The sequence below is a fragment of the Stegodyphus dumicola genome, chromosome 5 (assembly GCF_044657685.1).
Source record: "Stegodyphus dumicola isolate Sdum_Otavi_A_Nest chromosome 5, ASM4465768v1".
Classification (NCBI taxonomy): Eukaryota; Metazoa; Arthropoda; class Arachnida; order Araneae; family Eresidae; genus Stegodyphus; species Stegodyphus dumicola.
This window is the reverse complement of record NC_140772.1, coordinates 82,136,580-82,150,596: the sequence shown is the minus strand read 5'-3', so window position 1 is coordinate 82,150,596 and position 14,017 is coordinate 82,136,580. Positions and strand designations below refer to the sequence as shown.

At 32.2% G+C, this 14,017-nt stretch overlaps 1 protein-coding gene across 5 annotated transcripts in view; it reads right to left on the bottom strand.

Annotated features, from left to right (window-relative positions):
* Positions 1-2,627: 2,627 nt before the first annotated feature.
* LOC118200486 (Golgi-associated plant pathogenesis-related protein 1-like) overlaps positions 2,628-14,017 on the bottom strand; it is a 110,779-nt gene continuing 99,389 nt past the window's right edge. For all 5 annotated transcript variants that reach the window (XM_035372440.2, XM_085816804.1, XM_085816805.1 and 2 more), the window contains one exon: positions 2,628-3,758. In XM_035372440.2, coding sequence (XP_035228331.1) covers positions 3,538-3,758 — 221 coding nt within the window. In that variant the 3' untranslated portion in view covers positions 2,628-3,537. The remainder of the gene's footprint in view (positions 3,759-14,017) is intronic.

Here is a 14,017-nt window from a genome sequence, read left to right as displayed (position 1 = left end):
TAATTGAGTTCTCACTTCGTGACAAGGCAAAAATACATAAAACTCAAAATATCTGTATTCAAAATTACGAAGTAAATTTTAAACATTTATTTCCTCGAACAAATTCCAGAAAGGATTAAGCATGATTTAATTCGCAATAATAAATGAAGGCGTTATCTTTGTTGTTGCGAAGCTAAGTTTCTCTAGATAGGCAACAAATCCGCTCTCCTGTTGTTTCAAATGTAAACAAGAGCAATGGCCGCCATAAAAAAATTATTAGGCTTAGCGGCACTTAAACAATTTTAAAATTGTTGATAATTCTAAAAATATTGCATACAGATTTACTAAAGGCATAAAAATCTTAACCAGAAGATAAGAACAACATAATTCAATCATTTTTAAAGCAAAAAATGACAATTTACAAACATATAAGAGTAAAGAAACTGAGATCACTGAGCCGGGTAACAGAGTGGATATATATATATAAATATATTTATATATGTTTGGTGCGGCCGATTGCAACCAAAATACGAGGTGCACATCTACATGTTATAGCAGTCCTATATTCAAAATTTCAACATTCTGAGGCTACTCGTTTTTGAGTTATGCGAGATACGTACGTACCGACGTACATAGTTCGTACAGACGCCACGAAAAATTCTCTTCAGAATTCATTTTAAAGCAGGTTTATAATTTTTTTGGAGGAAAAGAGTGTACAGATATCACGTACAGATATCACGGAAATACATCGTTAAATTGCATTCGAAAGAGGTCAACATGGATATTTTCGTTGAAATATGCTGCCTGAAACGTTTCGCGATTACAATACTTCCTTTTTACTTCGTACAAGGAAGTAAAAATGGCATTAAAATGTAAAAATTGAAAGAGATCGCGGATCTTTTCTTATAAATGCCAATTAAAATATGCACGAGAGATATGGAGACTAGCATTTTATATACAACGGTATTACGTTTCAGCAGATTTTGAGGGTCGAATCTCAAATAACAGATCCGCAAGAGCGAATTCGACAAACCTTCTCATTCAGGTACCTACTCATATTTTGATCACTCAAGTTTGGGATTCTCGAGTCTTAATTTCTTATTAAAATGTTAGTCCAAAGTCTTTTTTTTTTTTTTTTTTTTTTTTTTTTTTGTGTGTGTGTGTGTGTGTGTGTGTGTAAAGAATTGGGCGTATATTTGGATGTATGTGTACAAAGCACTCAAAAAAGTAAAGAAACAAAAGAAAATCAGCTGGTTTTGTGGCAATATCTCTCACTCACAAGTTTCCTCGTTCATGATACCAACATCTATCACTGCATAGCTAACAATATATAAGTTCTGGAGCATAACAGTCCTAAAGGCATAAGTGAAAAATATTTGCATCATTGTTTATCTTCTTTCAATAATTGAAGTGTGAATCAGAATACAGATTTTTTTTCTTATTTTGAAATGTATAGAAGTGTCAACGATGATTCGAAGTATTTATAATCCATCACAATAGATACGTATGATCGCTACATCAGAAACGTGTGCTTTAATAGCTTGCCGTGAAATAATAAAGAGTTTCATTTCTGTTTCTGTATAAAAATTATTCAGTAAGTACTTTTCCAGATAGAAGTTGGAATCGGTAAATGTGCAGAAAAAGATTGTGTTTGGTACAGAAGACTAGTAAAGAACATGAATAGATATATAATCTGAATTCCACGATTGGGACACAGTGAAATAACAATTAAGGGATAAATGCTCAAGCTTAAATCGTAGTGATAGCTCGAAACTCTATGCAGTAATCAAGTACCGGAGATTTTCAAAATGGAAGGCAGTTGAGTGGCATAAAAGCTGCAGCTTTGCTAATAGAATTAATGTTAATCTACGAATTGTAGAAAGTCGATTTAAGATAGAATTAGCACACTATAGTAGTTCTGCATTATATAGAAGAGATAAGTAGCTGAAGTCCTATTGGAAAGGGCATTAAGATAATCAAAAATTTTTAAACGAACCATGTTCATATACTGGTTTGCTAAACATTTTTTGGCCATCTTAGCAATATACTGTGAGGCGCATTTTGTTCAAAAACAAAAGTTGATCATTGACTGGTTAAAATATTTCAACTAATCGAGTGCATTTTATGAAATTTTATGTCGGTATTGTCTTTTTTAATTCGAAAAGCTAAAAGTTGATCTAAAGAAACAAAAATACACGAAGAAACAAATAACTAGATTAACAAAATATTCAGTATATGGAAAAGTTGATTCTGTTTTTACCAAATCTGTTGTAAAGAGGTAGGCAATACGAAAGTGTGAAATTATCTAATAAAGTTAAAAAATTCCAGATTTTATACTAAAATTTTCGCATCACAATAAAAGCATTATTCAAGTTTAGCGCTCTTTCTTTTCTTTGCAATAAGTGAACAATATGGTACAGCGGACTCATCAGCAAGATCGTAATTTTCTGATAGAACATCTTACTGCTGATACAGGTATCGGGAGAAATGTGCAGTTGTTTCCACGACGTTTTCATCCGCGATGTTATCAACCGTAACCATTTTTAAAATTCTAGACTAATAGTTGATTTACGTCATCAATCCAAATGTGAAATGAACTGCCATCTGACTTTTTCGGTAGGGTAACACGTTTAATAAAGAAAGAAAAATTATTGTTTAAAATAACTTTATTTCTATAATACATTTTTTAAAAATATTAAATTTCACAAACTCATCACATATGGAAGCATTTTTTCATCTAAAATACAAGCAGGCACTGAAATCTAACATATTTTACAATAAAAGTCACGCATTTACAAACTTTACATAAATGTAGCTTCTAACAAATACAGATAAGTATCAATTAGAGTGCGAAGATGAATGTTATTTTTACACATATTGCAGAACTAAGAAATTAAACGCATAATAGTTCCTTAACATGTCTACAATCCTTGCGACACATTCAACTATTTCATTAATAAAGAATTTGAATTCTAAAATTTCATTTGAAAATTTGCAAGACAAATATCATATACAATTTACTTCGCACACAAATATAAATTAACAACTTTTGTGAAAATTGCAAATTAGTCGGTAGATTTTGAATTCAGATTTAAATTTAATTCGTATTCACCCAAAATTAAAATTTTTCCATGTAATTGTTTAAAAACCAGTTACTGTTCACAGATGGCTCACTGACATTAAAATTCCTTTTTTTTTTCTCTTCGGGCATTTTCCGATAGTTTTTATAATGAAAGAAGTTCAGTTCTATACATAACATCTTCAGACCTTGTAATGATTAATTTGCTAGGAAAATTGAAGAGTATTTGCCACATAAAGCTGCCTACAATAAGCTATAAAAAGAAGTGAAGGGAAGAAATAGGGAAGGGTAGATAAATGAAGTTTATACTGTACAAAATGCTATTTGTTGAAAGTATTTGTGACTATTCTTCCAGAATAAAATCACCGATCGGTACACAATACCTCACATTTTCGGAAAACTAAAACCAAGGTTACAACTGCTCCTGCAGCTTTTTCCTGAAAAGAATAAGATACACTGAATGTTTGAAGAACATTTTTTCATCGTCGATTAATATTTTGGCGCAAATTAGCATTGTCGTCTGAAATTTTCTTCTTCTGTGGTGGAAGAACATTTCTTTCAAATTCACCAGGCATGTTGTTATTACCACCGGGTCTATAATTGACGACCACAAAAGCCTTATTTTGACCAGGTATTCTGGCAACACCAACGCCAATTTCAGTAGTACTCTTCCAGAGTAACTGTGAAAAATGGTAGGCACCTGCAAAACGAAAAATTTATATTTCAATTAGAAAATACTGTTTTAAGTATAAACTAAATTGTACAACACATGCAATAAAGCAGAAAAATATGTAACAAATTTCATAATTATTAACTGAAAAAATCACTGCTAATGTTTAAGTTACGACGGTCGCGAAAGAATGAGAAGCGGTTAAGATTTCGATACGTAACAACATTTCATAGTTGTTACGTATCGAAGTTTATTATCAGACAAATGTCATTTGCAGATATATCTGAATGTCACCAAAAATTGCTACTATTTAGTTTTCTACAATATGCTATGATTAATATTTTTAGTTCAAAGTTTGAAGAATTTAACAAAATAGAGCTGGTATAAGTTACGTAAACTTTTGACTCATTACAGATTACATTCATTATTGAAATCCGTTCCACTAAAACATGGAAATACAAAAAGCGTCAAACAAAAATTTCACTGCTGTGACCTGTGAATATTGTAACTGATATTTGTTAGCTGTGATGGTAAAGTTCTTCATTTCTTGATTCTTGATGGTAAAGTTCTTCTGCAAAATCTGCTTGGTGATGAAAAAGTTCTTTTTTTAAAACTTTTTCCTTCAATAAGCTCTCGAATGTAAAGAAATATCGGGGTTTACAGCTAATATGTACGCATTTTTATATATGAATTTTAATAACTCTTTTTACTTCAACTTATTTTAGGCAGCAAGCTCTGTTATGCTCTGTCGTAATCTTTTACTCGTTCACATTTTGATTTTTGCAAATCTAGCTATGGAAGAGTCTATTCTTGTTCTAGTTATTGATCTGGCTATGCAATATTTCATAGTTGTTACGTATCGAAGTGATTAATTATGGCAAGGCAAATGACGGCTAGTTCATAAGAATAAGATACACTGAATGTTTGAAGGATGTGTTCTTGGAGGAATTCTTAGCAAAACCTGTTTATACCTGTGGAATATTCAGGAATACAATGAAAATGTAACCAGAACTGCTCAGAACAAAAAGCCAGAAGGAAACCTAGTTTCACAGTTTTTTATCACTCAGCGTTTGGTTCGTCGTGGAGTGTAATAAATGCAATGCTTAAAAGGCATTTTGTATTACCTGTTAGAAAAAAATCTTGTGTGCCTTTTAGAGTAATTTTAAACAGATAGCACTCACCCATTTTTATTTAACTGTAGTTGGTAAATTAGACTGATGAAAAGTAAGTATTTATTTGTGCATATCTTTTAATTGTCTTTTTTCTGCGAGTGATGAATACCGTATAAAAGTTCTTCAAAGATGGGAGGAAAAAATTCGAAACGGAAATAAAAATTGTAGATCTACCTTTTTTTCTTATCAAAAAGAGAGGGGGGGCGAAAAAAAGGAAGCCTAGAAATTGCATAAAGATGACATGAATAAATTTATTTTCTCAGCGAAGTTTCGAATAAACACAGTCCATGAAGAAAAATAAGTAAACTCTCAAATGCAGCATAGTTTTGAAATATGAAGACATTTTGAAACAGATACTCGACTTTAATACTTTCCCAGAGCTTAACTTGCCTTACTTTAGGGTCCGAGTTTTTTAGCTTAACAGAAGCTGTCAGAGCACTGACAGCTTTTGTTTTGAAACTGAAAAAAATTTAAAACGACATGCAGAAGTTACATTCTTCTTATTTTTAAATTTTTAGAAAATGACTCTTTAGAACACTGTACAAGGCTAGAGTTAATATGCGGCTTAAAATAATTCCTCTAACCAATATAATTAGGATGAAAGTTTTAAATTCGTTTCATCGTTTAGATTGTGCTAGACGCATACTTTGCCCTAAACTTCACCGTTAAGGGATTTCAAATTCATTATACATAAATATTAATATAGAACAGTAAAAATATACTTGACTCTTTAATCAAAGACAAGCTGCAGTTATCTGAATTATTATATCTTGATCACATAAAACCGAAAATAGTAATGTAAATGTTCTGTCAGATCTTTTTATCACAGAAGCACCCACTGATTGGTTATGGCAAAGCAAACGAAAAGAACCTGTCTAAGAGGAGTGATGCTTTCGTAAAGGAATTTTTATGTGAAACCGACTCGTAATCATATTGCACACGGAGAAACAACGGAAAACATGCAACCAGCCTATTCACTGGAATTCAGGTTGAACAATAATTGTTCAGCGATGTTATCCATTCGGCTACTTGCGGAATTATGCATAAACACAAAGTGATATTAAAGACTCTGGGCAAGATTCCGGATGTTTATATTCCTGCACCAATTAACAGCCCGTTAATTTCATATAAATTAAATAAAAAAAGGGAAATTTCGGAGTTTTAGAAATTTTTAAAGCTGTTATAGAATGTTATTTTTAATGTACTCCTTATACTTAATGTACTCCTTATATCATGCAAAGGATTATTTGTATTTGCAAGGTTGACTTCAATATTTCACAGTTAACAACCAATTATTAATGCGGATTTTATACAACAGACATTAATTACAATTGTTGGCAAACAACAGATGAGTTCATAGTTCCTCTAGACACACAAGCCTCTTATAATATGAAAAACTGCATCGATATTGCTATGGTCATGCAAGATTCTATCAAAATGAACATATAGATAGCCTCACTAAGGAGCTAACGTAAGATAAAACATAATAACAGCAAGCAAGTCAAGACCGAAGGGTGTTCTGTGTTTTCCCAAAAATACAAAATAAGGAACAATATTCAACAACTTTTCTTAAACCTCTTCATTACAAAACATGATCCCTTTCCAATGCCACATCTATAAAAAGAAGAATGATACTTCCAATTAAATTTGTTTGAAAAGAAAAATTAGCTTTATATCTTTAATTGGTCATTAACAGTAGATATACATTACAGAATGCTAGACTGATGTCATATGCCACCAATCGGCTCATGCTGAGTAAAAAATATTTTGTGACAACTGAAGCTATTCGCAATGAATTATGTAGAACTAAGTGTTGCAAAAGTTTAAACGTATGAAAACAATTGTTTCATATAATGCTCCCTGTTACAAGTAGTAACCATTTTAAAATTTGAACAACAAAAGGTATATAAAAATATTTTAAGTTACGAAATAAGAAAGTGGAAATAAGTAACAATTACGAAATATAACAATTAACAGAAAACACCCTAAAATGCATATTGGCAATATAGAAAATATACAAATTTACTGTCCTTCAAAGGAACGATAGTTCTCGCAGATAAATGTATTATAAGAATGGAATTATTCACACATTTGTGTCAATTGCACCACACACATACCTGCATGAAAGAAGATAGTGCACTCATTGTTGCTATTAAATGTACAATTTTCTCGTGTAATGTAATAAGTACTATGAATTTCCTTCCTTAAAAGTAGCTCACCAGGCTGGACTGCATGTATTAAAGGCTACCATCATAAGAAGAGAGATGTTTGGTGGAGTATTTTCTAAAGAAAAATGCTCGTATTCATATTATAAGACTCTAAAAATACCCATGCAGCGAGGCCGTCTACCGGAGTTTGAAGAGATTGAAGTATTAGTTGTTTAGAGGTTTCATCTGCTCAGCTACTGGTACCCTTAATTTATCTGGTGCAGTAGTGCATTAGAATTATACATGTTTACTTAGCAATTAAGTTTGGCTGTCCTGCACTCTTACGCCTGTTCTCTTTCTATAATGCGGATCACAGCAGTCGTTTGGTGTTCAAGATGGTTAGTAGATACAGGCGTTACTTAGAGGCCATTTGAAGACGTACTGGTGCGTCTACCACTTCTAGCTCTACTTCTCTGTTTGTATAGTGCAGCCAGAATAAAGGACAAGTTGGAAGAAATATGGCAAGAGTATGATAACCTTCACATTAGTTAGGTATTTAAACACTTCAGTTGTAAGTCGAGATAATTTTTTTATTTCAGGTAAAACTGAACACAGTTTCTTCTATCTCAAGTATTTATTTGTCATTCTGCTAATTTTCTTTGCCATTTGAAAGGGTCAGTCATTTCAATTGATTCTATACGTACGAATCTAAATGTAAAAAATAGCCAAAATTCTTCAAAGATTAGCTTTACTTTAAAGATTTAAGTTTTCATATTTTTGGATTTTTTCACATTACCTCATCAAAGCAAGAATGTTTTCACTAATAATATTTAATTATTTTTGCAGAAAGAAAAAATATATGGTTTCAAACAATCAGTGCATTTATCCTTAGCTTAAAATTGCTATAGTTGCTTTCCATGGAAATTTTGTAAACAGTTTAAGAATTAAATACAGTTAGTAGGTTAAAAGTGCGATGAAGCAGTTTAATCTGAATCGACATAGTGGCAGATTGATTGATTTATGCAAAGCATGTGAGCGTTATCTGTTTAAGGAAAGGACTATTTTTTTAAGAATGGCTCAAACGTGGGAAAAAAAGGATGAAAACATATGCAGTTTGACCTTTCAATTTGACCTGAACCCGAATCTAAGTGAAGTGTTTAGCAATTATATTCATTCGGCTACTATACGAGAAGAAATACACTACTATACGAGCAATATAAGCAATATAGCTACTATACAAGCTTTTAATAGGAGAAGGACGTAATGGGTTAAGAGTATAATTAATTAATTTAGTAGTCAAACAACATAAATCAGAGTTATATTTGCAAATTTTCACAGAACTAGTTTCGATGGTTTTTATCGAACCATCATTCTCAGCTGCCAAAGCGCAAATTAATTTTTGTTGTTTGACTTCTAAATTAATACTTGTCCGGCATCTTATTTTATCTTAATATCATTAATTACTTCCATCAGCCATATTACTTGGCATTCAAGGGTGTTTTTTGTTTCGGTTAAATTTGTTAAGGCAAAACACTCGAAGGCTATCTGCGTAAAAAAAAAAAAAAAAAAATGCCTTCGTGAGGGAGTTTTCAAGGGAAACTGGGTAACGTGTAAGTGTGTACGAAACCTAATTTATACACGTTAAAATGGGAAAAACCACGAAAATGCACATGCAGCTAATCCCTTTCCCGGAATTCGAGCCCTGAACCGAACTACCAGTGTTGAGCGAGTTAACCGCTCGGCCGCTGGTGGGCTCCCAGGTAAGGAAAACTGATAATGCAATAGCTCGTGATCTTAAAGCTATGGTGAAACACAAACGTGCCAACGAATTGCAACATGCTTTGGAATTTATGAAGTATAATAATGAAGAACAAGGCAGCATAATAGTAAATAAGATAGCATTACATAAACTCAAATGATATTTTGCAATATTCATAAAGCTTTAGCTACGTCTACTTTAAAGTTATAAGGATAAAAAAGGTAGACAAGAGGAAATTACAAAGTGCTGTCTAAAATCAGCGTAAATTACTCAGTTCAATTTTAGAAAACTTCAAGTTAAGAAGAATTGTTGGTAAGTTTTGTTCCTTCTTGGTTGAAGAAATTTAAAATGTAATTTTGGAATCAGATAAAAAAAAATTAAGTTTCACCATTATACGTGAGACCGTCCCACTTAGTATGGCAGTCCTTTTCACCTCAACTTGACTAGGTGAGAATTTCATCAAAGCACTGACATTTGTGACTGCTATATTTTTGCGTCATCTGGTCATGCATTTACATGTTCCATGAATTAGGTCAGAAGAAAATGAAGATCAAAGAATGGAATTACATGTTTTGCTGAAAATACTGTTTAATGTTCATGAACACATATATCAGGTTGGTCGAAAAGTAATGCAGGATTTTGTCTTGCCGAAATTCAAATCGGATTATTTCTCTGAATAATCACAGGAGTGGTTTTAGAAAGTCCGGAATCGGAAATTTTAAACTTGAGGACGAAGGGGACTCAGGAAAGTGGAATTTTATAGAGTCAAAAATCAATCAGATTATCACCTACGGATAAGTAGTGGAGAGAATTCCCTATACATGGTGAATAACAATAGCTATTTAAAATGAAGGGTAAAGTTTTCTAGGTACATTGGTATTATCTCAACCACACCAGCAAAAATATTTAAATAAAAATCGTTAAAGATCCAAAATGCGCCAAACTCTGACAATCACACGCATGACAATTCTTTCGGCAGCCATGTATGCCACAAGTCTTCAGTTTTAATGTTGAAAAGATTAAGCATTTCGGCAGCCATGTGCGTGGCAAGTTTTCAGTTTAATGCCTTCGCTTCAGTTGAAGTTATGTTGTAGACTTATTAAACAATTTTAATAAACATGTTGGGGTTAAAACAGTTATTGGTAAGAGAAACAAACTCTGATTAAGCCTATAGCTGAACTACGCACTTCCAACTTCTTAATTTATTTATTGTATTAACGTAACGAAAATTTTATTCAAACATATTTAAATATATTTTTTAACGTTAAATGTCAATAACAGCTTCAAAACCTTATCTCGGCTGTTTACATACCGCTTAGTACCGAAATTACGAAATCGAAGTCTTACGACATTCGACCATTACGATAGCATGACTGACCGAAAAATAGCATTATAAATTTATAAAAATCTGAATAATTTAAGCAGAAATGTAACTTTTTGATTATTAATTAAATGCCCTTTGAATTTATTAAATTATAATTTCTGGAAGATTTCACAAAAGCAAGAGTTGAATATATCCATTAAAATTTATTGCATTTTTTATAGTTTTCATTCTGTATTGCAGTTATCGACAACGCTAAATAACATTAGAAGATAATGAAATATATAATAACGTGTGGCGTGAGGATTTTCCCAAGAATGTAATAAGTGATCTGAAATACAAAAAATCAATTCTATAAAATTGTGCGTTTCCTTAAAATTACGCAACTGCAAATTTTACAAGGAAACACATCTTTAATTAAAAAAAATGAAAAATTAAATTTAGGTATGCGAATTCTAATTATAGGCATGGTATATTTTTGCGTGGCTTAAATGAAACAAGATTATATAAGATTTTTTTAGGTTCTTTATTCTCTCCAGCTAAAGAACACGTTTCAACTTAATAGGATCCCGTGGAGGTGGCCGAAGAACAGCAAATGAAAGTTAATTTGGTCATGCATCCCACAACTTTAATTTCTACCATATCTAAATAAACTGTACTTTCTGCGGACTTTTTTATCTTCTGTGACAGTGAAATAATTCTTGACAGCAACAATATAAAGTATGATGAAATATCCAAGAATTATTTCTGTTTATCTTATTGCCCTCGGTGAATAATTTGTAACAATAATTAATACTCTGACTTCTTCTGATCAAAGCAGACGCGTTGGGTTATTCTGTAATGGCAAAGAAAAAAAATGAAAGAATGCTTCGTGGAGAGGTATAACACATTGATCGACAGAATTTTATAGAAATTGGCTAAGAATGACTAATCAGTATTTTATTATTTTGGTGCATTTTTTACCAAACGTTTTCTTGATGTGCGGTCACCGCAAGAAAGGGAGCAGTCAGGATGAGAAGAAAATGGTACCACGGTTGTTATAAAGGTAACATTACGAGTCATGACAGAAAGAATGCCAAAAATTAAAGTGATGTCCACTTTTAGTCGTGGATTTTGATTCAGAAAGGAAAATACTGAAATTTTAGCCAAAAGTTTTGCCCCCTTCCTTAAGGAGCACGTGCAATTGACCGGTCTCCTATCAGCTGCGGCCTGACTGAATACAGTCCTCTACTTCAAGTTATCCATACTGCACAACTACACATTTGCCGATAATTTGCTAAACTTTTCTTCTACAGAGCAGTCGAACAACCATGTTTAAAATTAATTATAATTTAAAATTAAAGAGGAAGATAAGAAGTGAGTTAATTTATTTTTACAAAATTGGTTACGAAGAGGAATAGTGCAGATGGTCTACCAGATCTTTTGTTGGAAGTTAAAAGTCCAATCGATTTATACTAGTTCATTATCACTTTTTGAATCAAAAAATGTCGCCTGTACAGTTTCAGTAATTGCTCTAAGGGATTCCCCCCCCCTTATCTAAAGATCTACGATGACCTTTCTTTCAGCAAATTGATTCCTTTTCTTGCCAAGGAATCACAAAAGCATTAAAAATCTCAAATCTTTTTGAAATCGTACAAGAATCTTAGTTAAAAACACACCAGCTGGTGCAATTATCGAGGCGATTGTTTACCAGTGATTCTAGTTTTTGTTGTTTGAGTAAGTAAACTTCAAGATTCACTGAAAGCTGTGTTAATTTTCACAAGTGACATTTGCATAATGATCTTAGCACGAACTAATCGCCTGTATGCAGACTTTTGTTCAGTATGTATACATAACAGAAAAGAAATGTATATAAATGGACTTCGATAGGTTTTATGAACAGGTGCTACCTGCTTAAGGTAAGGGAAATAATCTCGTATTGAAGTTACACATGGTTGGATGATTTATTTGAATACTGCAAAGCATGCTAGGACTAGCTGTCTAAGAAAAGGGGGATGCCTTCATGGAAGACACTTTATTCGAAACTGATTTGTATTCGTAACCACTTTACACATGGAAAAAACCATGAAAACGCCTATGCACCCAGGTCGAAATACCAGTGCTTAAAGATTTTATTACTCAGCTGCTGGTAGTGGGGGGAACTCCATGAAACTGCTCATTCAATCCTACCAGCGTCCCATGCCTTGCTCACTGATCAGATTTTGATACCGGTATTCAACCATTTTATACATTCGACTACTGGAGGACAATAATGTTTAAAAAGTCTACGTTTTGCTAATATTTTATCCATATAAAGCATACAAAAGTAATGCAAGAACAAAAAAAATTAAGATTAATTTCTTTACTATAATTTCGCAGTCATTACCATGTTTATTAGACTAAACACAGATGCACTACTACTAGTAGAGGAAAAGAGTCTCTCAAGCCTAACCAAAAAATTAAACACACTGTGTTTATATTTTTGGTTAGGCTTGTTTAACAATGGTCACACAAAGTCTATCAAGAATATATTTTAGATTAAAAAACTAATTTTTATCGAACGCGAAATAACATATATAGTTTAGTGATCATTAATCAACTTTAGGTATTCTTGAATCTCATGAATTATGTGATCTACATGCACCATAATGCATGATCCCACTGGTGTGTAATGCAAGAGTAATTTTTATGGAGCTTCAATATCTAGTAGTATGTTTGGTGTATAGTAATTGTTTTATACGGAATGCGTAGGGGGGATAGTCCACAACCGGGAAAGTCGATTGCAATGTTTAAAAAAAAGATGCAATTAGTATATCTTTTCACACGGTAAATTGAAAGTTACATTATATGTACTTTCGAAGATTTCGACCAGAATTCAGTTATTGGACAATTTTAAAGAAAAATGTTACGTAACGGTCTAAACGAAATGTATCTCATACGTAGGGTTTTCAAACTTTCGCTGATGAAATCTAGTTTTATTATGTTAATTTACAAGTTGTGTTATATAAATTTGTTATAAAGTTGAACGGCAATTAGCTTTGCAAGCTTCTAGTGAGCTAAACAAAATAGCTTATAATATTCAGTAGAATAGTGAAAGGGGAGATTACGAAGCTGTGAAGTAAACTAAAGATAATTTCAAAACTATTCAACCAAAAATAGTTTCAGAAATTTTAGTCAAAGTTAAACACAATTATGTTGTCCCAATATACGTAAATGATAAGATTAAAAATATCTAATTGCAATAATAATGTAAATATTCATAGAGTTTACAGATGAGATACATTTCACAAATTAGTATCAACTACATTATCAAAAATAAATGCCTAAAAACATTCAATATTATGTTTGTTTCAGATTTTCAAAATCATCTACTTCTTAAGGAAACAAAATTATAATTTCGAAAATTAAGATTTCACGTTATTTCGAGTGATTACTTGCTTGGACAAGTAGATGGTACGGGTTTCAACGAAGAGTGACCCTTGTCACTCCGCGTGGATGAAAATAACTTGATAGCTTAACGTAACACTTCCCAAATTAATAAAACACTAAACATAGACGATTTTAAAGTGAATATGTTTAAAAACTCGACATATCCTTTTATATTTAAAATTAGATATGACTAAGCGCCAGTGAAAATTGAAACTGCAAGAAGACAAACTGCACCATTAACACTGACATCAAGTCCAATAATTCTCAAAAGAATTTCTTAAATGTGGTTAAAAAGGCAGAAGTGTTAAGAAATTTTCTCTTTCCTGTCTGGGCGTGTAAGCAAACATCTCCCAGAATCGATTGTGAAAGACTTTTACTTGAGTTGCATTGCTTGCATAAGCACAGAAGTTTTTTTATGTTTGCTTTCTCTAAGCAAGAAATAGCAAAGACTTCTTGGGATGCATGTATTTGTAACAGAAACA